This window comes from Antechinus flavipes, chromosome 4 (assembly GCF_016432865.1).
Source record: "Antechinus flavipes isolate AdamAnt ecotype Samford, QLD, Australia chromosome 4, AdamAnt_v2, whole genome shotgun sequence".
In the NCBI taxonomy this organism is placed as follows: domain Eukaryota; kingdom Metazoa; phylum Chordata; class Mammalia; order Dasyuromorphia; family Dasyuridae; genus Antechinus; species Antechinus flavipes.
This window is the reverse complement of record NC_067401.1, coordinates 114936749-114963654: the sequence shown is the minus strand read 5'-3', so window position 1 is coordinate 114963654 and position 26906 is coordinate 114936749. Positions and strand designations below refer to the sequence as shown.

At 46.2% G+C, this 26906-nt stretch overlaps 3 protein-coding genes across 3 annotated transcripts in view; 2 read left to right on the top strand and 1 right to left on the bottom strand.

Annotated features, from left to right (window-relative positions):
• The first annotated feature begins 1247 nt into the window (after nt 1-1247).
• Nucleotides 1248-2228, top strand: LOC127561331 (lysophosphatidic acid receptor 1-A-like). Its single transcript, XM_051996611.1, has one exon. It carries the CDS (start codon nt 1248-1250, stop codon nt 2226-2228), a length of 981 nt encoding a protein of 326 aa, XP_051852571.1.
• Nucleotides 2229-7000: 4772 nt separating this feature from the next.
• Nucleotides 7001-13424, top strand: ZNHIT3 (zinc finger HIT-type containing 3). Its single transcript, XM_051994098.1, has 5 exons — nt 7001-7131; nt 7317-7348; nt 7692-7778; nt 11289-11369; nt 12778-13424. The coding sequence occupies exons 1-5, from the start codon at nt 7049-7051 to the stop codon at nt 12972-12974; spliced, it is 480 nt and encodes a 159-aa protein (XP_051850058.1). The 5' UTR covers nt 7001-7048; the 3' UTR covers nt 12975-13424.
• MYO19 (myosin XIX) overlaps nt 13265-26906 on the bottom strand; it is a 36572-nt gene continuing 22930 nt past the window's right edge. The window contains exons 14-25 of the mRNA XM_051994100.1: nt 26480-26601; nt 26138-26251; nt 25669-25845; nt 23843-23989; nt 23252-23359; nt 23062-23132; nt 20958-21070; nt 19850-20025; nt 17152-17281; nt 16248-16333; nt 15508-15798; nt 13265-14007 (exon numbers count right to left, since the gene is read on the bottom strand). Coding sequence (XP_051850060.1) covers nt 13879-14007; nt 15508-15798; nt 16248-16333; nt 17152-17281; nt 19850-20025; nt 20958-21070; nt 23062-23132; nt 23252-23359; nt 23843-23989; nt 25669-25845; nt 26138-26251; nt 26480-26601 — 1664 coding nt within the window. The 3' untranslated portion in view covers nt 13265-13878. The remainder of the gene's footprint in view (nt 14008-15507; nt 15799-16247; nt 16334-17151; nt 17282-19849; nt 20026-20957; nt 21071-23061; nt 23133-23251; nt 23360-23842; nt 23990-25668; nt 25846-26137; nt 26252-26479; nt 26602-26906) is intronic.

Below are 26906 nucleotides of genomic sequence, written 5' to 3'. Positions count from 1 at the left end.
AGTTTTCCTATAACACATCTGGATGTTTCCCCTAACACCAATTATTTTGTATTATATGTATCTGTGTACATGTCATAGTTGCCTCTCTTACTGGCTAAGTATAAATTCACAGAGGGCAGAAATTGTAAAAAATTTTTTATAATTGTATAATTTGTTTGTGTATTCCTATCACTAAGTCTTTATATTTAATAGACGTTTATAGTTAATATTCATGAGCTATGTGTGCAAAGAGGGAAGTGTTCAGATGTGTGTTTCTAAAACAACACTGACCTCTGCTGTCCAAGCTCACTCCACAAATGCACTGACAGTTGAGCCCCTAAGTTCTACTGTGCATTGATTTTCCCTGTCTATTAGTAATTGGAAGATTTTTTTTTTTTAAACTAGCTAATTTTTAAAAAAATATAGCTTTTTATTTACAAGATATATGCATGGGTAATTTTTCAACATTGACCCTTGCAAAACTTTCTGTCCATCTTTTCCCCTCCTTCCCTCTACCCCTCCCCCGAGATGGCAGGTAGACCAATACATGTTAAACACGGTAAAGTATATGTTAAATACAATACATGTATGCATATCCATACAGTTATTTTGCTAGCTAAAATTTTTCTTGTAAACTCTTAGTTGTAAACACATATTAGTTCTCAATTGGCTATGGATACCAGCAAATCCAGGGCTCAAAGAGAACATTTAGAGACTTTAAGACACATTTCATGATTTTCTCCACCCAGCCCAAATCCCTCTCTAATTGGGTTCTGGGAATACTTGTTCGTTCTCCATGTATTATTCAGAAAAGATCTTTACTGGGTAACAGAAGTATGTTGAATGAACCAGGATGTTTCCAAACTTCTTATGCAATAATTACCCCGCCCCATTTCCTAGATCTGATTACCCTTACTCTGAGCTATAAGAACCCTAGGCTGTTAAAGACCTCTACTTAACAGAATATTGATCTGTTAACTGCTCCAGATCCATTGTGGATGATACACCTTTGGTCCCTGATAAGAGTTCCTTGTGGGCAGATTGCTGGCTGATGATTAGACCTACTAGCCCCATGGGTTATCATAGCAACGGGCGGGGGTGGGCAGCCACTATCTTCCTAGGTTAGTAACCCAAATGCTCCAGTGGGCAGGTGGTTAAAGTTTAATCAACCGCTGGTTGGAAAGGGGAGTAGGGGGTGCTACCTTTACTTTTCCATTTGCAACGGTGTGGAACTGTATAGCTCTGGAACATTAGTGTGGGGCCCTATAATGACTTTGCATAAGAATTGTTCCTGGAATGGTAGCCAGCTGTGGAGCCCACAGTTGGTATTGGTATTAGGCATCCCTCAGATAACTCTCAACATTCTGTCCCTGGTCTCCAATGGGGTGGTCATCATAGTCATTTTGGCATCGCATGACCTCCACCACCCCATCTTCATACTCTTTGGCAATCTGGCCTTGTCGGATCTTTTGTCCAGCTCATCTGGCCTCTGGATCTCCGTGCTATTCCTGGCCCATCCAGACAACACCATTCGTGGTTCCCGTGATCTGCTGGTTCCATATGCCCTTTATGCCACCTCAATCCTTTCCACCATCTACAACCTGGTCAGTATTGGTATGGAGCGGTACCTGATGGTGGTGGGTGGGGGACTGAGGGCTCCAGCCAGGGTGTCCAAGAGAAAAGCAATGACTGTGGTTTTGGCAAACTGGGCCCTTGCAGTCACTCTGGGTTCACTACCTTTGCTATCTTGGAATGGCCTGGACAGTGGTTGCCAGCCTTCGGAACTCTATGGTCCCTTCTGTATAGACTACCTAATCTTCATCACCATCCCTCACTGTCTGGTGGCCTTGGCTCTGCCCCTTTTCAGTTACCTGAACATTGTGTTGGTGCTGAGGAAGCAGGAGGCTGCCATGGAGAGTCACGGAGGAGGGGGATCCAGATCAGCCGAGGTTCCAGTGGTCCGGACCAGCATTGCTATCTGGCTGCTGACTCTGGCTTCCTACGCTCCCTTCTTTGCTGGTGTTCTAGTGGATGTGACTGATTGCCATTGTCCAGAGGATCTATATCCTGGCTTCTTTGTGTTCCGAAATGTAACTGCCATTATGATCACCCTCAATGCCCTGGGGAACCCTGTGCTCTACACTCTCAAGGTTAAGAGTCTGGGCAGTAAATTTCTTCCCCTGTTCTCTAGGTGCTCTCCCACCAACCAGATTCAAATGCAAGAAGTTAGGGATGTTAGGCACATTTAATCCCTGATGATTATCCCCTCTCCCATAGCTGGATATTGCCAGAAACTGAAGGGAGTGGACATTATCAACACTAGATTGATCCTGAGGGTGGGGATGAAATAGGGGAGGAGGCTCCAAAATGCATGTAATACACAGGGAAAATTCTTAAATTATCTTAATAGGATTTAATAATCACAATTGATCTTTCTCATGGTGGGGGTAGGTTGGGGATCTGTGTGCTTTTTTCTTCTTGCTACCAAATAGTGGGCAGCAAGGACAGAGATTAATTTCAATATGAAATGAGAAAGATTTGTGTCACTTAGGAGAAAGAAGTTTGTTTCATCATTTTAGTGGCTGTTCTAGACTTGCAGACTGTGCAGGACTGAGAGTGACAAGGGGCCCTTATGATTATTGGCATAGTGGACTGGAATCAAGGTCACGTTAGCTTTCTGATGGAGAATGAAAGGACAAGGGGAGACAGTAGGGGAAGAGATCTTTCCATATATCCCAGATGTCCCCTAGATTACTTCTCCTCTCCTCTGCTGCGAGATAGAGAATGTTGGTCTTGGTTCAGCACTCGACGGGTTGGACAGCTCCCAACACGAGAGCTGGGCTGGAGGAGCTAGCTGCAGGCTTGAATCTTGAAGAAGTAAACAGAGCCAGCGATTGTAGTACCTCACATTTGTGCAGTATTCCTTCCCACTCCTGGTACTTTGGGAAAAGGGTTGTGAGGGAAAGAGTGGGGAGCATGACTCTGGGATTGGATAGAGTAGAGAAGGAGGAAACAGAAGGGAAATCTGACTCTCCTGGCCAGGTGCCTTTCCTTTTGTTTGTTCTCTCTAGGCACTTACCCTAGTATTTTTCATTCACTTTCCCAAGAATAAATTAATTTCCTCTTGACTCCGTTGCTCAGCGCACTCTTTGTATGAGTTCGAGGAAATATTTTCTCAACTTGAGTAGGTGCCTGACACTAAGGTCAGAGACAGGGATGAAGGGAACACAACCTAAATCAAATTGTCAGTGTGAATCCTGGGAATTTATAGTGAAGACCACCAAGTATATTTTACTGATGGGAACATAGAAGTTAGATTTAATGGTACCCTCAGTCAAGAGAGTAGAGCCAAATACTAGTCTCTAAGATATTTTGTCTCAAGATCCCAGTCCTCTCCTCCCCTCTCCACCCCCCTTTCCATGCCTATACAAAGGATTTCTGTCCTTGTTGGGGGGTAAGGGGGGAGAGGTTTTGGAATTCAGGGATGCTTAAGAGACAGATCCTTGGCTTTTTCATTCACTTTTATATATGCATGTATTTATCTATTTTTGGATCTGATCTGTGATTTTATTGGTATAGGGAGATCCTGGTGAGAATCCTCCATATAAACAGATTGGGATCTTCTTGGCACTAATAGTTTTAGTTTCATGAGGAACTTTGAAGGATTAAATTAATTGCTCCATATGCCTGAGGCAGGACACAGATCCAGGTCTAAGGTCAGCTTTCTAGTCAAAATATATACAGAAAAAAAAAACAGGTCATAGGCAAATCAAGATATCACCCTTGTGATGTCATTGTTCCTCTCTGATTACAAAGGACAACAAAGAACAGCTTTTAGCTATTAAAGAGTCACCCAAGAGGAAATGAGTGGAGTGGCATAATATTAGAATTCCCATAGGAAAAGGATTTTGAAGATTATCCAATCCAAATTTCTTCTTTTTATAAAAGATGAAACTAAGCCTCTTTAAAATTGGTATTATCCATAGCCTATTATGGCTCTGAGTGAGATTCTGGTCATTCTATTAAAGTTCTTAGGCAGTAGATTGTTCAGAATTCAAATCCAGGTTAAAGTTCTTAGATTGTTCAGAATTCAAATCCAGGTCTTTAGCCCAGCAGAGTTAGTGTGTTTTTCACTACAAGAAAAGAACAGTCTTTCTTTTAGGTTTTTACTAACAAGTTGGTTTTTTTTTTTTTTTAACAGCCAGTGGAGGCCTAAATTTAATTTTTCCAATCTATTGCCCTCTCTGATATCCCTCTGATATTTAGATAACTCTAGAAGTTTAGGAATCTACAAAGTGCCAAATGTGGGGGATACAATGGTCCCCATTTGCCATATTCCAAGGAAGGCTCAGGCCAGAATTTGAGCTTCAGCCAAAGGAGCCCAAAGCAATGTCATCTAAAAAGCTGGAGAGAAGAGAAAAAGTAGGGATCAGGAGAGATGAGTGGTGTCATCAGGGTCACTGCAAGGGAACAGACCTGACAGCAGAAGAAAAAGTAGTTACCCAAATATTCATAGCATTTACTCTGCATCACAGAGATCATTATAATTTCTGGCAGGGAGTAAGTGTTCCCTTGGATAACTTTGTCTTCCAGGGGAAATTACTAAAGCCCTGTCTTCTCTCTAGTGTGGGAGTGCTCTCAGTTCCTGTCTTCTAGTCCCTCTTGGAGAGGGGGCAGAAGAAGGGTTATGAAACTATAGAAGACGACACACTAAGCAGGAGCAAATAACCCAGAAAACCCATTCCTTGCTCATCTTCCTCTCTATCCCTCCAGGTTGTCTTCCTCCACCTCAGTCTCTCCAAAGAGTTGGTTGAAGAGGAGGGATTTAAGTGATTGTCACTAATTCAAGAAGGAAAAGTCCATTTTGGGTGGCCTGTGTGATGGTCAGATTCCCACTCCAGGTTGTTTCTCTGACTGGCACATCCAAGCAAAGAAAACCAAAGAATGTTTTTACCATGCTGGATGTGATTGCTTTAGTTTCACAGAGTTATCAGAAAGTCCCCTTCTCTCTTCTGACACTATTTCTGTTCTAGTATTGGCCCTTTCACCTCCCCTCGGTTATTGCAGTAAGTGGCTTGTGGGTTTGCCTTCCTCAAGTTTTTCTCCACTCTAATTTATCCTCCAGCCACTGAATCACTAAAGTAATATTCTGACAGCACAGGTCTGATTATGTCAACCCTTCCCCCCCTTCCCCCTCAACTCCGAGATTTCCAACTGCCTTCAGAATCAATATTCTGGCATTCAAAACCCTTCATAACCTACTAACCCTCTCCCACCTTTCTAGTTTTCTTATATTTCTGAATAAGTGCTCCTCAATTCAATGACACTGGCCTCCTGACTATTCTATGCACCAGACATTCCTTTTCTCAGCTTCAAACATTCTCTCTGGCTGACCCACACCTGCCTTCTTTTAAGTCCCAACTAAAATTTCACTTTCTATTGGAAGCCTTCCCCAGCTCCTCTTAATTTCAGTGCTTTCTTCCTGTTAATTATTTCCTGTTCACCCATATATATAGCCTACTTTGTATATTTTTATTTGTAGATTTCTCCCTTAGATTGTAAGCTCCTCCTACAGGGCAGGCATAGTAATTTATTTTGTTTTATTTTTTACCCCAAACACAGCCCTTACCACCCAGTGGATGTTTAGTAAATGCTTATTGATTGATGAAGAGAATGGGATGAACCTCAGTTTCATGTAAAGATATATGAAATGAGTAAGTCCTCCTCGAACCTGATCCAAGGACACTAGTCAACCAAAGCCTGGGGGAGGAAATTTAGGGTTGCCCTAGTCCCTGAGCTGTGATCTTCCAAAACGAGTGATCTTGGAGAAAATTAGACCATAGGTAGATTACAGAGATTGAAGAGACTTTAGAAATTTAGCCCAGCTGCCGCAGTTTAGAAATGATCCCTTCTACCATGACATTCAGACATTCATCATCTAACAAGATGGCACAGCCAACCAGACTGGACCTGGTCTCTCGCCTGGCTGGGGATTGGAGAGCCAGGGATCAAACAGAAGTTGGATTACTTTCAGAGTGAGGAAAGCCCTTGCCAGAAAAAGTCCCCAGATGAGGAGGGCTGCCCCCGCGAGGGCGAAGGTAGTGCTTTCTGTACGTGAACGCGGGCTGGGCCCCGACGTGGTTCTCAGGTGTTGAGGAGCCGAGGCTTTTCCGGGTCCTCTGGGGCACTCACCGTGGCAGTGCTGGGTTCCGTTCATTTAGCAGTTACCAGAAGTTACCAGAAGTTACCAGAAACAGGGCACTTACCTGCTTCCAGCTCGCAGGGCCTGGAAAACGAGGGGAGCTCCCTCAGTGAGCGCCTGCTGTGGGTTAAAGCTCAGAAGGAGAGGGCCCCTAGAGAACAGAAGCTTGGCGTTAAGCCAAGCCCCGGGCCCAGCCGGCTTGCTGGGTCTGAGCTCTCGGGAAAAAGGGTGTCTCCACATATATTCCCAACACATCTCCTCAGGACCCCGATGAGGGCGGCCCCTCCCCTATGACAGGAGGAAGGGTGAAGACCTGCCAGATTCTCCATTTAGGGAGGTCTCGGACATTTTCCGCCCTGGTCGCAGGACGTCCTCGCGCCAAGGACCCTCGCCCTCCCCCCCTTTTCGGCTTCTGCCTTTCCGCGTTAGATTGTGAGATCCTAGAGGCAGAGATTGCTTTTTGCCTTTCCTCGTATCCCCAGATCTTAATATAGTGCAGGGCCCGTGGTAGGTGCTTAATAGACGTTTAGTGAGCATTGACTAGAATCCCTCTCAAAATCCGACGGAACCTACCAGGTGCCTCGGATGCGCTACAAAACTCCAGAGAATCATGTGATCTTTCCTTCTCCGGCCCACTAGAGTGTAGATCTAATGGTTGGATCTGTACTAACTGGGTCTAGTAGGTAGAGAGAGCGGTGATCGATTGGCTTCGCCTAGCCTTGATCTTGCCCGGGATTGGAGGATTCCAAGGAAGCGGATCGCACACTTCCGGGTTGTATCGCCCCGCCCACACACGCACACTTACTTTAGGAGGAGTGACGCGGAAGTTCGGCACGCGCTTGCGCGAGAGTCCCGGAGGCGGTGGCTATGGCTTCGCGAGAAATGGCAGGCGCGTGTGCCGTGTGCGAGGAGGGACCCAAGTACCGCTGCCCTGTCTGTCGCGCCCCATAGTACGTGAGGCCTCGGCGGGCGGGGGAGGAAGGGAGAGAGGAGCGGGGAGGCTCTCGGGGGCTCTGGGGCTGCACTTGGGGCGCTCGTGGAAGACCTCGGCAGTTCTGGTTCTCAGTTCCAGAGGTTTCCGCGCGGGGGAAAGAGGGGCCCGCCCTGACCTGCCTTGTCTCTGGTTCTCTTGCAGTTGCTCGGTGCCTTGCTACAAAAAGCACAAAGGTAGGGAGAAGCTCGACTCCCCAGGTGCCCAGGAAACCCTCGCCCGGCCAGCCCCTCCCCTCCCCCCCTTCTCGTCCTATCCTTCTCCCGGCATCTCCCGCCCCGCCCCCACCCGGCCCTCGTCCTTCTCCCTGCCGGGTCCTGCTCTTTCCCGCGTATGTAGCTCTGCCCCGTCCCGGCTTTCCCTCTTCCCCATTTCTGACTTCCTTCTGCTCCTTTGCCCACTGGCTCACAATCATAGCCTTTTCCGGCTCCCCTGTAGTAGGCGAATGCCCTAGTGTGGGCTCCTTCTGCCCTTTTCCCTTCTTCACTTCACAGAGTTTGTTGTTTTTAATTTTAACAGAGCAATGCATCTCCAAACCCTCTCCTGTTGTGCAAAATGGAGACTTAAGTACTCATCCTGTGAAAACAAAGTTTTTGGAGGACAAAGGTGAGTGATTTATTTTTGAATGGTGCAACTGGAAGACTTAAGGTCTAGACAAGGCAAAATTTGGCACAAAGAGAAAGAAAGGTGAAAAAGTAAGGAGAGAATAAAAAATACTTATGTGATAAAATTGTGCCACATCTGGATCTGGAACAGGACAGAGAATTGATAGTAAGATGGAATCAAGACCACAGAAAATGTAGTTTGGAAAAGTAGGAGAGAAAACTTCTGAAATGTTATAGAAAGAGGATAGGACAGGTAAATATTCAGGAAGGGAGGTTGAGGGAGCTCATCTCTGATGTTCTCTGCAGTAGGAAGTAAGGTCACTCTCTTGGAAAGAAGGGGATTGAGGGGGTAAAATGGGAAGTGGTTAAGGAGAAAGGTTTGGTAGAGCCCTTGTGGAAGTGCTATAGTAGCAGGATAAAGAGAACTAATTAGTGGTTCCATACCCTGACCCTGTCATGGGACTTTGTCCATTCAACTGCCTGGACTTGGAAATAGCAATTGAAAGGTATTCCCAAGGGTTCAGAATTGGCAAGGAGTTTGGTTGGCCACAAGTCATGTGTAGTAATAGATTCAGGGGTGCTACAGAGTGAAGGTTGACTGACACTTTTCTGCCCTTTCAGTTAAGGGATTGAAGAAGGGTCCCATAGGTATGAGAGAATTGTGGAAATTGAGTGAACCACACTGACTTAATTCTGGTTCTAGTTGAGCTCTCTCTTTTCAGTGGGAGTCTAGTTCAATTTTTGTCTTGTGAGAAAACTATATAATTATATTATATATATATAATTTATATTTATTATTTTATTAATTTATTATTATAATTATATATAAAGAAAACTTTACTGCATTGTTTGAAACTAGTCCTTCATGACTAGGACTTCTGCCTGTTGCTTAGAGATCCTTAAGTAAGGACCTAGGTTATGCTGACAGAAACACAGTCAGATCCAAAGATTGAATATAGGGCATTTTTTCACAATTATACATCTCAAGTAACTCATATCTTATCTGAAAACTGGTCCCATCAGTTATTCTTCAATCAGTCAATTACTGTCTCCTTGTTCCCTTGATGGAATCCTTGTGGAGAGGAGGAGTGGGATACTTTCTGATTTCAGGAAATTGTACCTGTTTGCTCTCCCCTTTCCAATTTGGAAAGCCCCTAATCTTTACTCCTTTTAGAAATCAGATTATGTAATCTTGGTTTATATCTTAGTTTTTAATGCAAAAAAAAAAAAAAAATCTGCCCCCCCCCCCCCCCCCCGGTATTTGGGATCCAATGCCAAAGTTGAAGAAGCCTGGTTCCTATTAATTTGTTATACATTATTTAATAAATCAATATGCTTGGAAGCTTCAACTCTTGTTTCCTTGGTCATTTCAGGTTTCACTTAACACATGACTGGTAGACATAAGGATGGAGAGTTCAATTAAGCATTTTTTTGAGTACCTATAGGACTTCATGTGAGGGGCTACTATAAGTACTTTGGTGGAACAAATAACATTGAGGTCTGTCTCACGAGAATGGATACAATAGGCACTCTTGCTAGGCTGTCTCTCTAGAAAACTTGCCCTAGTCTTTTAAGCTGGGTATTCCCTTCTTCCTCAGAATTTCCAGAAGGAAAACCATCTGCATTCCTCTTATGCTCTTTTCACACTCTACTTTGCATCTGTTTATTTGTCCCATTCTCCCATATGGATTGTAAAGCTCCTAGCATGCAAAGATTTGTTTTCTCATCTCTCCAGCTTCTAGCAGAGTAATGTGTATTCACACTTAAAAAATGTTAGTTAAAACTAGAAGAACATAGGATAGGATTTTTCAGCTCTGTGAAGGAAGAAAGAATTTGTGACCAAAGAAGAACTAGAGATCATTATTGATCACAAAATAGAGAATTTTGATTATGTTAAATTAAAAAGTTTTTGTACAAACAAAATTAATGCAGACAAGATTAGAAGGGAAGCAATAAACTGGGAAAACATTTTTACATGCAAAGGTTCTGATAAAACCCTCATTTCTAAAATATGTAGAGAATTGACTCAGATTTCTAAGAATTCAAGCCATTCTCCAGTTGATAAATGGTCAAAGGATATGAACAGTTTTCAGATGAAGAAATTGAAACTATTTCTAGTCATAGAAAAGGTTCTCTAAATCACTATTGATGAGCGAAATGAAAATTAAGACAATTCTGAGATACCACTACATACCTGTCAGATTGGCTAAGATAACAGGAAAAGACAATGACAGATGTTGCAGAAGTTGTGGGGAAACTGGGACACAGATACATTGTTGGTGGAATTGTGAATGGATCCAGCCATTCTGGAGAGCAATTTGGAATTAGGCTCAAAAAGTTAGCAAACTGTGCATACTCTTTGATCTGGCAGTGTCGCTACTGGGCCTATACCCCAGAGAGATCTTAAAGGCGGGAAAGGGACCCATGTGTGCAAAAATATTTGTGGCAGTCCTCTTCATATTGGTTAGAAACTAGAAACTGAATGGTTGCTCATCAGTTGGAGAATGGCTGAATAAATTATAGTATATGAATGTTACAGAATATTATTGTTCTGTAAGAAAAAATCTACAGGATGATTTCAGAGAGGATGAACAGAATGAGCAGGAGGGGCAGAACCAGGAGATCATTATACAAGGCAACAGGATTATATGATGATCATTTCTGATGGAGGTGGCTCTCTTCAACAATGAGATCATTCAAACCAGTTCCAGTTGTTCAGTGATGAAGAGAACCATCTACACCCAGAGAAAGGGCTGTGGGAGCTGAGTGTGGACCACAACATAGCATTCTCACTCTGTTATTTGCTTGCATTTTATTTTGCTTCTCTTTTTTTTCTGGTTTGATTTGATTTTTCTTGTGCTGCATGATAATTGTATAAATATGCATATATTGTATTTAACATATATTGGACCTCTTGCCATGTAGGGGAGGGGGTGGGGGAAGAGGGATGAAAATTGGAACATAAGGTTTTGCAAGGGCTAATGTTGAATTGTCCATGAATAGGTTTTTAAAAAGTTTTAATTAAAAAAATAAAAAGAAATGTTTGTTGAATCAGTAACTATATTCTGATGTTGATTGGAATGTAGTAATGCTAGCTTTTCTCCCCCTTTTTAAAAAAGTGGCTGGAAATAGTATCCAAAATATGAGGAGTTGGTGGGTATGGAGCTGAGTTTGACTATTTCCTTCCTAGGTACCTTCCACCCATAGACCTCAGGAGGCCCAGTACTTTGGATTCATAGATTTTTGTAATGTTTTTTCTATGACCATAAGTCTCCTCCCCTCCTACTGATAAGGCAGGCATTAAGGCCTTGGAGAACCGTAGGATGGTGGTTAGAGCTGGAGTGGACTTCAGAGGTCTTCTAAATAAATATTGTTTAATTTGCTTTTGAGGAATTTCAGGTAATAGTAGCAGTAGCCCTCAAAGAGAGGACTAGACCCTAGGTCCCTTAGGTTCCATTTGTCTTTGCAAGACCCTTCCTTTGACCACTGCAACAAACTTGGTTTTTCCTAGGTAAAGACTGGTCAGTGGCTGATATCCTGGACAGCGATGATGAAAAGGACAGAGTCTCTTTTCAGAAGCTTAGGGACCTGGGTAAGCCAGTGTCATATGCATTTAAATTTTCTATATGGGTTTTTGTTATCTGATGGGCCTGTAGGATAGGAAATGTTTGCCTGTGTTAAACCAAAGTATGATATTTATTAATATAGGTTATTAATAACTGTCTTATAAAAAAGAAATTGTTTATTCTAATTACGTATAAACCCTCTGGCTTCCTGAAAAATTTCCAAAAATCATTGCTAGAGTAGCTGCCAGTGAGAAATTAAATGGAAGAAACATTTAAGCAACCTTTCTGAGCCTCAATTTCCTCCTCTGTAAAATAGAGTTGAACTAAATGGCTTCTGGGATCTGGATCTGTGATCAGTGATCCTGAGAGGCTAGCAAAACATATTTGTGACATTTTGAATTTCTTTTTTTTGGCCAGTGGGGTTAAGTGATTTGCCCAGCTAGGAAGTGTTAAGTATATGAGGTCATATTTGAACTCGGGTCCTCCTGACTTCAGGGTTGGTGCTCTATCCACTGCGCCACCTAGCTGCCCTTCTCTCTAGTCATTTTAGAAATTCAAAGGGAAGGAGACCCTGGTTAAGCAAGCATATGCTAGAAATGTCAACCTTCAATCTTCAGTGAATGGTAAATTATCATGCTTGGCACAGAATCTCAAGCACCTGTAGGTTTGCTTTTTTTTTTTTTTTTTTTTTAAATCGCTGAGTATTCTCCTACATACACACTTTTTCTCTGTGTGGTGCTGTGACTTAAAAATTGTGCATCCCTCCTCCCTCAAAATGATAGTCAACAGTGTTCAGACAGAGGCATTCAGATTCTGTTCCAGCCCCTGAGATAACATTATATTCACACTTGGCCTGTCTGGATTTGCTGAGCCAGAATAATGTTGGAGGAGCTCTCATTCTTCCACTTGCTTAATAATGACCAAGTACCTTCACCCCAGAGCAGCTCTCATATGGTGTATGTTACCTTTTCTTCCACTGCCTCCTTACTCACAAGTACAAGAGATGAAGCCGTCTGTGTGGTGTCACATTTTAAGTCATATGAGCCTGCTTGGGCACACCTGGCTGCAGCACTGATGAAATGCTGGAGCCTAGGGCAGGGATGGGAGGGCTATGCAAAAATGCAATTCTCTACTTGCTAACTGCCAAAAAGAGGGTAATCTGGCTTCTTAAATGATAGAAGTTGTGATTGGTACCCTGGTGATTTTTTCAAGCTTACTTTTATTTTAAAGTGCGGATCTTTTTTTCATTGTCCTTAGTAAAAATAATCTCAGTAGTTTAAACCTGTTGATTTTGTTTCTTGGATGCTTCTGATGTTGATAGAACAATTTTGGGATATTTAGTTTCAACTTGTATGTGAATGTTGTAATAAATGACAAGAGGTCAGATGATGGGTAGTGCTTGCCTTTCACATTCATTTTTGTCTTTTTTTCAAGGGGACTCTAAGGAATTAAGGAACTTACTGACCAATCCCCACCTCCGGCAGTTGTTGGTCAGCATTGACCAGGCAGATGACAAAGAGACTCTCATGAAAAGCCTTATGCAGGAACCCCTGTTTGTGGAGTTTGCTGACTGCTGTCTTAGAGTTGTCGACCCTCCTGAGAAAGAAAATGCTTCGGATACAGAGGGGTGAGTTGAGCTTGCCCTGAGCTCCTGCCAACATGGAGAAGCAACTGTTCCACCTTTTAGAGAGGAAACAAAGGTTTGACCCCTCATGCTGGGATTTAAAGTGGAAGCTGGAGTACAGGCAGCTCTGGGACTGTCTCAGTGGAGAAGGGCTCAGCTGGGAGCCTACCTCTGGTCACTAAAGGTCTGGAACTCTGCAGCCTCCATTCCTCATCTTGCCAATGAACACATTGTGCATAAGCCCCAAAAAGGCAACCTATTTTGTGAAAAGAAGACCTATTCAATAATAACATGAGCTGGTTCTTTAAAAAGTTTTATTTGTTCATGGTACACATCAAAACAAGCTTAGGAGAAGGGAATGTTTGGCAATGTTTCCCTCCTACACATCATTTAAAACATCAGCTTTTTCCTAGATGTGACTATTAATGACATTTAAATAAAATGGAGGTTTTACTGATTTTAGTGCAAGCTGTTTTTCACTTTCCCTAGATCATCATCTTTGGTATAGAGCAAGGTAATCATTTGAAGTAACCTGAAATAGTGTCAACCTAAGACTTACCAAGTAATGAATTTCTGCCCTGATTTAGGCCACATTCCCACAGCCATCACCCAGCCTGATGTCCAGAGCTGAGTGGCCAAATCCTAATGACTCACCAGAGGAGTAAAGGTTAGGGACCATAATGGGTATGGAGGACATGGGAACTGGGACAGCCCTAGTTCTTCTGAATCCCACTGTGGGAAAACCTACATCAACCCTTCCCTTCCTACTGGTCCGACTGCCATCACCACTGCCAGGTATAATGGGAGTTCCTGGATGAGGATGGTTGGAGGGAGGGAAAGAAAATCGGAGGTCAAGTCTGAGGAAACAAAGTGCAGCGCTCGAGACGGCAGGTGCAAGGGCAAGCGGCACCTCACACTGGGATCAGTCTGTGCCTGTCCAGCAGGATCTGATTAAAGCCGGTGACGTCGCAGTGCGGTGCCTCAGGACTAGTATTGGCGTAGAGCAAGGGGGACTTCTTGCAGTGAAACCGGATGGAGCCCTAGGGAGACAGATGGCAGCTGGCTCTACTCTGAGAGAACAGCCCCAGCATCCCCCTCCCCAGGGTGAACATGCCCAGCCATGGCTGGGTCTTGTGAGCAGCCCTGGAATGGCCAGATGAGCTCCTGCTTATTACTGCATTAATCTTAACTAGTAAATGAAACCTCTGATTCGTTGGTGTGACCTGACAAGTCGTGCTTTTGTATATCCCATTCTTGCTATTTTCTTTCTGGCCAAGGCCACAGGGCTAAATGATTTGCCCAGGATTACAAAGCCTGTAAGTGGCACGTGACTGAAGCTGGATTTGAACTTGGACCCTTCTGACTACAAGGCTGAGGCTCTAATCACTTTGTCACTTAACTTCCCACTGATTCCTTTTTTTTTTTTTTTTGGAGCAGAGAGAAAGTATTTAAGTGATGATGTTTAATCTCATAATAAAAACCCAGTATGTGCTTTTCAGTCCTTAAAAGATGGAAAATGGGATGGGGGCTTTCCTGATCCTCCTAGATAATCAATCAACCAAGAAACCATGTTGCATTTATTTTCACATTCTTAAAGAATGTAAATTCCCTGAAAGTAAAGGGCTGGAATTCTGGAGAAGTATGCTCGAAACAAGGTGTTAACTCAATGGAATTGATGAGATAATGGTTCTCTAGTTCACAAATATCTAGCATGATATAATCATTCTAGATTGGCTTATACTCAGTATACTGTAATAATGTAATTGTAATAAGATATTTAAGGGATGAGAGAACTGGGCACAAAGTCAGACTGTGACAGATACAGACTATAAGAGACAATAAAGACTATGGGCTCTATTCTTGTCCATCCTCTTTGTAGTGACTATCCCGCTGAGACCAAGGCTCTTCCAGAGCACCTCCAGAAAGCTAGTCCGGACATTACATTTTGGCTTCCTACGTTGGTATTATTTCCCTGAGGACTCGGGTGAAGCACGATATTAGGGGAGTTCTGAACAATTCAGGACTTTACAAGAAGAAACAGCTGTAGTGCTGGAAAGATAACAAGCCTGAATCAAATAAAATGCTACTAATGCCTATTTTCCCCTTTAAGGAAAAAAACATCCTTTGTCTTGGATCTAATTTCTTGAGTTCTCCCCCAGTGGATTCCTGGAATTTGTTTTGTTTTGTGTAGTATATGGCTGTAGAGCCACAGAAGTGTTACAGCTCTGTGGCTAGAGTATTGGGCTCAGAGTCAGGATGAGTTTGAATCCTGCCTCAGGCCCTTTTTAGCTATGTGACCCTGGGCAAGTCACTTAACTTCAGTTCAAGTTTGCTCATCTGTATGATGGGGCTAACAGCACCCAACTTCCAGGGTAGGTAATGTGGTAATAGAGTGCTCTGCAAAACTCACAGAGCTATGTCAATGTGAATAATTGTTATTAGCATAGTCTTTACCGTTAGCAAGGGTACCCTGACCCTGTGAGTGGTCACAGAAGGGAATCTGCTAGTTCCTTCTCATCTCCAGTGGAGCTCTTCCTTACCTGGGGCAGCGCTCTGATGGAGGTGATCCCTGCCTGGTCACACTGGGTGGCCTCCACCTTGTGGCTGCTGCTGTGACAAGGAATCTGTAGGCAGGCCTGCAGAGACAGGTTCCTCCGCATCCTGATCACCCCCACCGGCGCACTGGCCAGCACGAGTCCCAGCGGCCAGAGCTGGATTGTCTCACGTGGGGGCCACGGCGCTGTGCTGGAGAGGGGGTGGCAAGGCACTCTGGCAAAGCGGTTTTCTTCCACATCATCCAGTTCTATGGATACCAGGGAATCCATCTTGGCCTTCAAAGAACACCCATAGCAGAAGCCTTTTAACATCACAGGCTCTTCCCCTGCACGCCTGCACTAGTGGCTAACCTGTCTTCTAGACTATAAGGAGCAAATGCTTCCCAACAGCCACTCTCAGATCTTTGGGGGGACTTGGGAAAATGGGACACAGAGACTTGGGGGTAGCTCTGCACGGGCCACCAGGTGAGTGGCCTTGGTAACATGAGAGAGCAAAGGCACAATCATTCTTAAAGTTCCCTTCCAGCTTTAGAGACAGGCTTTCCTGTGGTGGGTGGCTTTGGGAAAAAACACTTTGGATGGGGGGCACAATTTCATGCATGTGAAGGGTTTCAGGAAGCCCGAGAACTCTCTTCTCCCTACCCTGTCTCAGGAGCCTGCTTGTGCTTTGGATTTTCCCCTGCCAGGGTGAGGAGGCAAGGCTGAGCACAGGGGAAGAGCCTCACCCTCCATTTCCGCCAGGCGCGCTTGATGGAGGTCGCAGCAGCATGCAGCCTTTGGATCCGTTTCCGTGTCAGCCAGGAACGAGCAGCTGGTTTGGTCACAAATGAGAGGAAGGAAATAATAGAAATAAATAAATGCTTCTGTTAGCACCTGATTAGAAGGTCGTACACTTAATGGCTCAGGCACCTCCCAACCACTAGCTATCTGGGTAGGGGAATGGCAGGGTCCAGCAGCTAGAGGCCTAGGGTTTAAGTTCTACCTCTGACACCTGCCTGGATGACTCTGGCTAAGTGTCTCTTGGGCCCCACTTTTTATCTGTAAACGAGATGGGTTGACTATAGCCTCTGAGCTCTTTCCCAGCTCTAATTCCCCCGAGTCCATGATTCACAAAGAAAAGACTCCTGGGAGATCTGGTCTGTGGACTGAAGAGTAACAGTCGGCTCTCCTTTTCTCTCCAGATTAGGCCCCTCTCAAGTTGCCTGACCCTAAATGTCAATGGATTGGGTCAATAACAAAAAGAGCCCTCTGCACTCCTGCCATGGAATTAGGAGGAGCGGGAGGGAGGAAGGGGGAGTGCTCTGTGAAGCAGTGGTGCTCAGACTTCAGGAGGGAATCCCCCCACTAAACCAGAAGTTTAACCTTATGTCCTGCTGACTAACAGGATTACTAGGGGAGTATGGAAGAGAATGAATGAGGAACATTTATAAAGTACCTGCTATGTGGACTTTGTATAGCTGAACTGAAGTCAGTTAAATGCATGACAGAACTCATCGTAGGAGGAATATCTGGCTTTTGGGCCTACAACCACCGACAGCTACTCTGGCTAAAGGCCCACATGGAAGCTGGTTCCGTAGAAAAGCCTCCCTGCACAGTGGGTCAGCCCCCTTCCCAGCAGCTGGGCCCTACCTGCTTGGAGAAGAGTGGCCGCCCATCTCTGCTTCTCCAGCTTTCTGCGCTGGTGCCGCCGCCAACAGAACTGGATGCACCGAGCACATTTATTTAGGGTCTGCATGCGCCGCTGTTCTAGCAGCTCCAGCTGCAGGAACAGAAGGAGAGGAGCCATAAGAAAGGCCAAAGTTTCCAGCCTGATCAGGCAGAGTAGAACACGTGGTTGAACAAGGTAACTAAGAGTTCTTTCACCTTAGAAAATTGACTTTCACATACTTTGTTTATCAATTGGGCAACGGCTCTTATTCTTAAAATTTGATTTGGTTCCTTATCTAGGAAATGAGACCCTTGAAGAAACTGACAACAAAGATTTTTCTGTCAAATCTTTCAAAAAACTTCCCTTTTAATTTTATCTACATTTTGTTTGTACAAAACAAAAGTTTTATGTAATCAGATTTGTCCACTTTATTATCTGTGATCCTCTCTCCCATTTTGTCACATAGATTCCCCACACACAGCTTTAAGACGTAATTTCTTCCATGCTCTCTAATTCGCTTCTGATGTCACCTTATAAGGGCTTCTTCACTTCTCAATCCTATGTAATAGCGTGGCTAACCTATGACCATTAGCTCCTATCAAAGAGGGGAGGATCCTAGAGATGGCTAATTTTGGAGCTCTAATTGAGTATGGCCAGAGGAAAGACCTAGAGGTAGCAATTATGTAAAAAACAAAAAGTTGGACGTGGGTTTTATGTATCCTATAATGGGAATAGTTGAATAAGATATATAGATGGGATGGAATGTCATCATGCCAAAAGAAAGAAAGAATATGAATTCAGATACATGGACAAACTTGCATGAAGTAATTGAAGGTGAAAAAAGCCACCAAAAGAACAATGAACACAATGATAAACATTAAAAGATAAAACTATTCAGTGACTAATGTTGGCTCCAAGTTTTTTAGAAGTCAGTGAAACAGGAAATTCTGGAATATAAATGTTATTGTGATGTAAGTGCTGATGAATATGAGAATTTCAGAGACTTGTGGAAAGATCTGTATGAATGGATAGAGTGAAAAAGGCGGGCTTAGGGCTGCTAGGTGGTGAAGTAGGTAAAGCACTGGCCCCAGAATCCGGAGGATCCAAGTTTAAATATAACCTCAGACATTAACTAGCAGCATAACCTGGGGCAAGTTATTTAAACCTTGACTGCCTCCACCCCACCCCCCCCCCCCAAAAAAAAAAAAAAAAAAAAAGAAGAAGAAGAAAAGGGCAAGGTCAAAAGAACAATGTATAGAACAACCACCATCACGTAAATTTAAAAAAAAAAAAAATGCAGCTGAATTCAGCTTAAACTTGGCTGTAGATGCCCAGTACAATTCAATTGATCAGATATGGTGAGAGGAGAGGTATATTGAGAAATTGTTATAGTGCAAAAACCCTCTTTTTAGGAGATTTTTGATCAATATCAAAACATATTGATATTACTTTTTCTTTTTTTTTTTTTTAATAGTTTTTTACATTTAAAACACATGAATAGTTTTCAAAATTCAACCTTGCAAAATCTTGTGTTCCAGATTTTTTTTTCTCCCTCTCTTCCCACCTTCTCCCCTAGATGGCAAGTAATCCAAAACATATTAAACATGTGCAACTCTTCATGTACTTCCACAATTATTGTGCTGCACAAGAAAAATTAGATCAAGAAGAAAAAAACGAGAAAGAAAACAAAATGCAAGAACAGAAAATTAGTTGTGTGTACTTGATGTCAGCCATAATTAAGCCATTTTACTTAACTTTTTGTGGGGGTTGTTTTTTTTAGAAAATGATTGCTTGTGTCAAAACAAAAGGTATCAAGAATAAAGGGAACAGAAACATAAGTGATTGCAAGGGATAATGTCGTGTAGAAATTATCCTGGCATGGATTCTGTCAATGCGAAGTTATTATTAAATAAAATAAAATTTATTATAAAAAAAAAAAAAAAAAAAAAAGAATAAAGGGAACAAAAACAAAAACACAAACCATTTTGGCAAAATGAGCCCTCACATTGACTTCATATATACATACATTTTACAGCCATTATCTCTATTATTGGGGGACCAACCTTCTATTCCCAGCCAGTTTCTCATTACTCAAAGAGCATAAAGTAAGGCTGAATAGATGGCATTACTTTTAATGCACGAGACACTAACATTTAGTAAGCCAGAGTCCACATAGCCCAAGATTTTTCAAGGTTTTGTTCAAGTCTCGCCTCCTTCAGGAAGGTCCCCCCAGTTATTCCAATCTCTGACCTCCTTCAGTCTTGAGCCTACCACACAAAGTGGGTACAGTGGCTTGCCCCAGTCCCTGCCGCATGGAGGAACTAGCCTGGAGGCCTCTGTATTACTGGCCATAGAGCAGGCACTTCACTAGCTGCACTGATTTGCTGTCTTTAGGCTGGATCATGAAATGGCATGTGGGTGCTTAAGCATGCCCCGCTTCAATCCTCTTGGTGCTAGGGGTATGTTTATCTGGGAGAATCAGAGAGGGCTTCCCTAAGATGGCTTCCCTAGATGGCTAAGGAAACTGTCCTGCTGCTTGAGGGAGAAGGGGCCCGTTTAAGAACTGTTCTTCCTCTTTCTGGAATGGTTCCTGCAGTCCCATAGTCCTCACCTGCTTTCTCCCCAGGTTCCTCTCTATTTCTCATCCTCAGCCTGTTGGGCTGCAGGGAAAGCACTTACCACAGAAGTGGTCATGAAGATCTTGGTTCTGCCGCAATGAATTGGGCTGGGAGCCGGCCTGGCTTCCGGGTGGTCTCCGAGAGCAGTAGCTGGCTGAGTCGTTGGGGGCAAAGTCCGAAGGATGTCCCCAATAAGAGATTGAAGCCCGGCCTCCTCCTCGGGGGTCGGCTGCTGTCCTGAAGACCAAGAGACAGAGGCCTAGATCAGCCCTGCCTGGTCTAGCAGATGCTGAGACTCCGCACAGGCCCACAAGGTTTGGGGGAGGACCCATACAGGCCTTGGGACTCTCCCGTCACCGTCAGATAGAAAGGCAGTAGGGTGAGGGCCAGGAGAGTCCTGGCTGCTCTGGGCGACCGAGCCCAGCCACAGCTAACGCTGGGGACATTGTGCTGACCTCCTCCTTTGTGGGTCTGCCCCAGGTGCCTGCCAACCTGCAGCCACAATCGTCTCCTTTGGATGCTGACCAGGACTGCCCCTGTCCAACTGGGCAGTGCCATCCCATCCAGAACCCCAGGTAAATCAGCCGAGTCCTGGGGCCAAGAGCATCGTGGCCTCCATATCCCACAGATGGAACAGGGGCTGGGTCAGTCCATTATTTCTATCCCTGCAGTTTCCCCACCCTCTGCACAAGCTGAAAGATGGATGCCCTGGGAATCACAGCATTGTAGGAGGACTTGACTATTAATTCACCCAAGGCTGACTCAGAGGGAGACAGAGAATGAATTACCTGATCAGTCTGACCGCACTTAACACCATCGCCCCTTTGGAGACATAGTGGCAAAAGAAGCAGCTGTGGAACAGAGGCAGAGGTGGCAGCAGGAAGCTCCTTTAAAACTAATGACCAGAATATGGTTTTGGCAAGAGAGACAGAGCAGGAGGGCAGACTATGGAGAGGAGAGGAGAGAGACAGAGAGAAAATCGGACAAGAAAAAACCTAGTTCTGTGACCCAGTCTTGACAAAAAGAGGCTCTGACAGTCTTGGGGTGGGGGAGAGGTCGACCCCTTCTTCCTGGCTCTGTGGAAGATGCCGTCTCGGTGCTGGGGCTGGTCTGAGTCCTGTGGAGACTCCAAAGTGCCAGGATGGGGCTCCAGGCCCCGCAACACTCACCTGAGTGCTCTCTGGTGGGCGAAGACCTGGACAATCTGGAGGAGAGGCTGGGCTGGGCCGGCCGGGGTTTTCTTAGCAAGTCATACCGTTCAAGGAAGCTTTGAAAAGAGAGCCTGAGAACCAAAGGGAACCCCATTAGGCCCTCTATTGCTGCTGAGGAGTTCTACTGTATCCCTGGAAAGTGGAAGGGGAGCTCAGGTCAGCTAGGCCGACCTCTACCCCAACTGGCAATCTTCTCCGCCTCTATCCTGGAGGGGCCTGAAGGACTTGGAGATTGGGGGAGGACAGGAGAGGGCAGGCACAAAGGGGATGCTGCCTAATGTGGGGAACTGTTCATTCCAGAATGAAGTGATCACATCTGTTTGTAACCAAGATGCTGACCAGAAATGAAATTCAGTGGCCTTGGGTGATCCAGGCTGCCCCTGGGGCTCACTTGGCCTTGAATTGCCACGGATACGTGAGGGTCTCCTCTCCCCAGAGCCCTTCTGCCACTCAGGACTTGCCCCCTACCTGCCCTACTCCCTTCTCTCTGGACCGCCTGTGATTTCCAGGGTAACGCTCCAGTAACAACACTCTTGTACACGTCCCTGTGGGTCCTTAACTCTTCCTCACTCCCACACACCCCCTTCCCAATTCTGTGGATTACCACAAATCCTTCCAACAGAAATATCTAAAGTAGAGGCTGGGGCTTAAATTTTAGTTGGGATCAGAACCACTGGAAACCTCCTCTGAACTTTCTTTTCCCTCATCTCCATGCTGCCCTTCAGGCACTAATTACTGTATGACCTTAAGAGCAGCCATGGGATCAGTCAGGTAGAGAGAAAACATTCCAATCAACTCAATGCTCTTCCAGCCCATTTTGGACCTGACTCCTATACAGTTTTACTAACCCCTCCACCCTGCATCCTTCAGACATTATGGCTCAGTGCCTTCCCACTTTCCTCAGTATTTGTGAAAACAGCCCTTTCTATCCCCACCCTCAACAATCCCGCCCCCCACCAAAGGCACCAGGCTCGGGGCTGTGACAGGCGAGCTGGGGCCCTGTTCCCTTCACACTGGGGCCACCCATGTTTCTGTGGAAGTACATCTCAGGATGGACGGATTTTGACCTGAATCTTGGAGCTCATTACACAATCTTTCCCAGGTGTATCTCTCTTACCAATTCCACTATTTCCCACAAGGGCATCAGCAGCCTTGCAAGTCTCCAAGGCTTTTGCCTCCTTTAACCTTGGGCTGCTTCTTCTAAAATGAACAATCATCTCTTGCTGTACCCAAGATCTAATGGCTTCCTTTCAATCCTCCTCCTCCTTGGCTTTTTGGCAGCCCCTGACTCTGTCCCTTCTCTCTGGGCTGCTGAAAACTTCTAAAATTCTTATCTTTGAACAAATTAAGGAACAGTACTTTTCTAATCAGTTTTTAAAACTTCCAAATGGAGAGTTACAAAGGGTCTTGAATCCATGTCAAAAATGTCAAAATGTGGATCCTATTTTTTTAGGAACAATTTTTTGACATCAGTGGATATGCAAGTTTACTAACAACTTCAATTAAAAAACCTTTGCAAAAATGGTGGATAAGGTCAAAAAACAAATTAAAAGCCCAACTAACACTTTTCCTATCTGGAACCAGGATTTAAAAAAAAAGACATTTTCAATAATAATGCTGTTAATTAAAAATAATGTTATTTTAGACAGCAAAAAAAATTTTTGTATTGTTAATAAAGTAGTATTTTCAAAATGTTTTCATCTTCACTATTTTTATTTGGCTTTTGAAATTTTTTGACTGTTTGTGGTGGTGACACTGTTTTAGAATCTGTTTCCTTGTTTGAAGTCTTAGAGAACCGTTAAAGAACTTCCTTGGGATTCAGTTCTGGCGTCACCTTTTCTATGAAGCCTTCCTTGACACTACCCTGGCTGAAAGCGTGTTCTCCTAATCCCACTTGTCCTAAGACATTCTGGACCCCCGTTTTGCTCGCTCACAGGGGCTAATGATACAAGACCTGTAAACTGAAGAACATGAGCTGCTTGAGGGCAGAGACCCAGCCATGGGAGCTTCCCCCACAACGCAGCAAGCACTTGTTAAGTGTTTGGTGTTGCTCCGCACTCACCTGATAGGAAAGCCGGCAGCGCTGATGTGAACGGTCTCCACAATGCCACAGGCTTTGAGCTGGCTCAGGACCTGAAAGGATACATCTGATGTAGGGAGGGGAGGGGGGAACAGGGGGGAGGGAGGAAGAGGAGGGAGAAGGAAGGCATAGAGAAGAAGAGGAGGGGAGGAGGCCCCTCAGTCACAATCACCTCCTTTGCCTGGAACTTCTGGGCCTGGCCTTGGCTGTTTGGCTTGATGCAGCGAATGTAATGAGGAGTGGTGCTGTGCAGGACCTGCATGAGCTGCTCCAGGGAGCTCTGTGGAGGCCCCAGGGGAGGGGAGGGGAGAGAGAGAGAGGGGCCAGGCTGGACAGGGCCCCAGCAGCTGCCCTCATTTTCCTCTTGGTTATGTGAAGCTTCAGCTCCTCACCACCCTCCCGCTGGGCAGGCCCAGCACAGTGGCCGTTCCTAGGACGCCAGGACAAGCCATACCCTGCCCCTCTGCTCTGGCTTCCTCCCCTCCCTCCGCCCCCCCTCAAGCTGCAGCTCTGCGAGGTCCTTCCTCTCCCAAGCTCCCCCCCAGGTCATTACTCTGCCGTTCTACGTCTTCTCCTGACACAGAGGCTACATTTACTCGGCTCCCCTTCTTGCTCTGTAAGCTCTCCCCAAAGAGACCACCACTTCTCCTAGAGGGGAGGGGTTTTTCTGGCTCCCCTAGGGTGTCTGGGGCCCCAGAATGCTCCAAGTCCTCTTATCCAGAGGGCTGGGGCAAGATTTGCCTTTCAGCTTTACCAGACCTACCTTGAACTTGGAGACCACAGTAACCACAGGGGCTCTGCTCTGGCCTGAAACCTGTTCTGGTTCCTTTTCTTGGGGAGGAAACAGTTTCTGCAGGAGAGAGTCCTGGGAGTGCTGCAGGAGCTGAATCAGTTCTGGAGGAACTGGATCCTGTGGGGAAAGCACAAGGGGCTGATGGCCAAGGATGGCCACTCTCCCCACCCTTCTCAGCAGCTGGAGCTCACTGGGACCTCAGAAGCCATCCAGCCCAATCCCAGGAAACCAAAGCCCAGAGAGGAGTCCCAAACATTAGTTTTTAATCCAGTAACCATTGGAAGAAAAACAAGGATGCCCAGGTTCGTCTGGGTTCCTGGAGAATTCCCAGGAGCCAGGAGGTAAGTCAGTGAGGCGACCACCCCGCTGGACTCTGCCCCGCCCAGACTACATCTGGGGAAGAGCATTCCTGGTGCCTGCTGTCTCTCCCGATGCTGCTCCTGGCCCCACGGAGCTCTGGACTCTCTACCATTCCCTATTCCTCTTCAGCTTCCTTTTTAGGGATTGTCTTCTTGTCTCCTATTAGAACGGAGTTCCTGGAGGCCACAGCTAGCCTTCTTTTAGCTCACATTTACATCCCCAATGCTTAGTGCAGGGCCGGGCGCTTAGCACTGTAGGCACTTAATGCTTGCAGACTGAATCTGACAAGGTCCTGCCATCCTGTCCCTTTCCCAGATTGAGTGACACTAAATTCCTGCCTGCCTGGGAGTGACATGGACTTCCATTCTCTCGTCCTCATCCCTCTGAAACCCACCTCTCCACTTTTCTTTGCTTTTTCCCTCTGCAATTCCTGTTCCACAGCTAACAAACTTCCGCGACAAAACTCTGAAAGCTATCACCCCCCTCTCCACAGGGCCTCCCTCCCCTGACCTCGTCAAGCTCGCTCCATCTTCCAGAGCCTCCACCCCTACACTTCCTGGCCTCCCGGTCCGGGGCAGATGGTAACCAACCCGACTCCACGCCACCTTTGACTCTGGAATTCTTTGCTCCTTTGCCCTATTGTTGATCAAGTTTTCCCAAAGTAACCTCAAATTCCTCCCGCCAGATCTCTCCTCCACCTCTACTCACATGCTATCGAATAGTTAGAAGACGACATACAACCATGCTAACTGGGGACCCTATAAATTCACATTACTCAACATCACCTAGGGCTTCATTGCAGCAAGACACTCTTTTATTTCCCCCAACTTGACTCCTTAGCTCGCTATCTATAAAAATGATTCCTAGTCTCTTTCCTCAAGCCAGCTCGCTTGTCCTTTCATCTGCCATCCACCTCCTTTAAGGAAGTCGTCCCTCTCCTTGCTGAGAACCACCCCTCAACAGGCCACGAATCTCATCTTTCTTTGGGACCTTCTGGGATCCAACTTCTAACCGCTTCCTCCAAAGATACCCCTTCTCTCCCTGCTAACGGGCGGCGGTTGCTCACATTAGGTCTCGGCCGCCCGACGGCCCATGGTGGACTCCAGCCCTCTTGTTGCAGGGCCCCGGGGTGTCACATGGCCTCTGGCCCCCACCATGCTCACGTCCAGGCACTGACTGGTGGGCCTGCCCCGGCAGGAGCCCCGGCTGACCTTCCTTGGCCCACGGGCTGCTCTGCCCTGGCCCCAGTGACTCGCTGTGTGCTTCCTGCCTGCCTCCCTGCCCCCAATGGCTCCCTGTCCCGGCTCTCCACGCGGCTGGGCTGACCGCTCCTTCTGGTCTCCCTCCCTCTGTAGCTGCCCTCTGCACATCCCCAGACCCTTGCCATTTTGCACCCCCCTCCCCCCGTGCCCCGAGGCTCCTTCGCCATTGCTGACCTTGTTTTTCTCCACCATGCCTTCGATCTGGTACTGCACGGGCCCAGCATAGTGGGCAACGACGAAGTTGGGACTCTTACTGAGCTTGTCCCGGCTCAGGCTGACGTTGCTGGACAGGGCGTTCTCAATTCGGGTCTGGAGCTGGAGAGCGCTGGACAGCCTGTTGAGACGGCACTCCTGCGCACAAACCACAGGGCTGAGTCAGTGCGAAGAACGATGGCAGTTAAGAACAAAGACATTTTCATTTCTCCTCCCATTTTCCTTCCTTCCTCCCCTCACCCCTCTCAGAAGTCCAGCAGTCAGGAGCCACCGCAGATGGACAACAGAGCTTTGACTTACCGTTTCTCTCCCCTCCCCCCCAAAAAGCTGGACTTTGTGTGGATGCCCACTCTCATCATCAAACGAGGCTCCCAACGTGTGGGCTCCAGTGATCCACAGCCCAGTGACCATTGCCCCTTCCCCTTCTCACCTCATTTATGAGAGAACAGATGCTGACAGGGCTCCCTTCAATCAGGTCCAGGCAGCTCTGATTGTCCTGGTAGCTGATGAAGGACCACTTCAGGCCCTCAGCAGCGTATTCTTCCTGGGGCGATAGAAGGGCAGGGTTGGGGGGTGAGCGTGGGAGAAAGAGGAGCACCTGTGGCCTGAGCTCCCGGACAGCACACCCCGTGCTCTGCCCTCTAAGGACAGACCCAGTCAAATTTGGGCACTTAAGGAGGCAGCAGCTTGGGATAAAAGCCTGCCTTCCTAACTAGAAGGCTTCATCAGGAGCCCTAGGCCAGCCCCCTCCCCCTCCCTGCCAGCGCCATACTTGCTGCGCCCTCAGGTAGTGAGCCACAAAGTGCTGCTGCAGCTTCTCGTTGGCATAGTTAATGCAGAGCTGCTCCAGGTTGTTGCTGGGGAAACATTCAAATCCGTACACATCCAGCAGCCCTGGGGTGGAGAAGGACACAGCAGCAGGGGCGGGGGAGAAAGCAGTCACTGGGGGAGCCGAGGGGCCAGCTGCCTTCCAGGGCTCGAACCTGCAGCCCGACTCCAGCGAGAGATGAACGCTCCTGGAGCCGGGCATCCCCAGGGCACCCACTGGCACGAGCCGGGACAGCAGAATTGGCGCGAGCACTTCCCTCCCTCCCTGGGGAGCCCCGGGCGGACGCCTGACACCCAGGCTTCTCTCTGGAGTTTTATCTAAAGCCGCTCCACGGCAGAATGGGAGGAGGACCGGGGTGCTGTGTCCACAC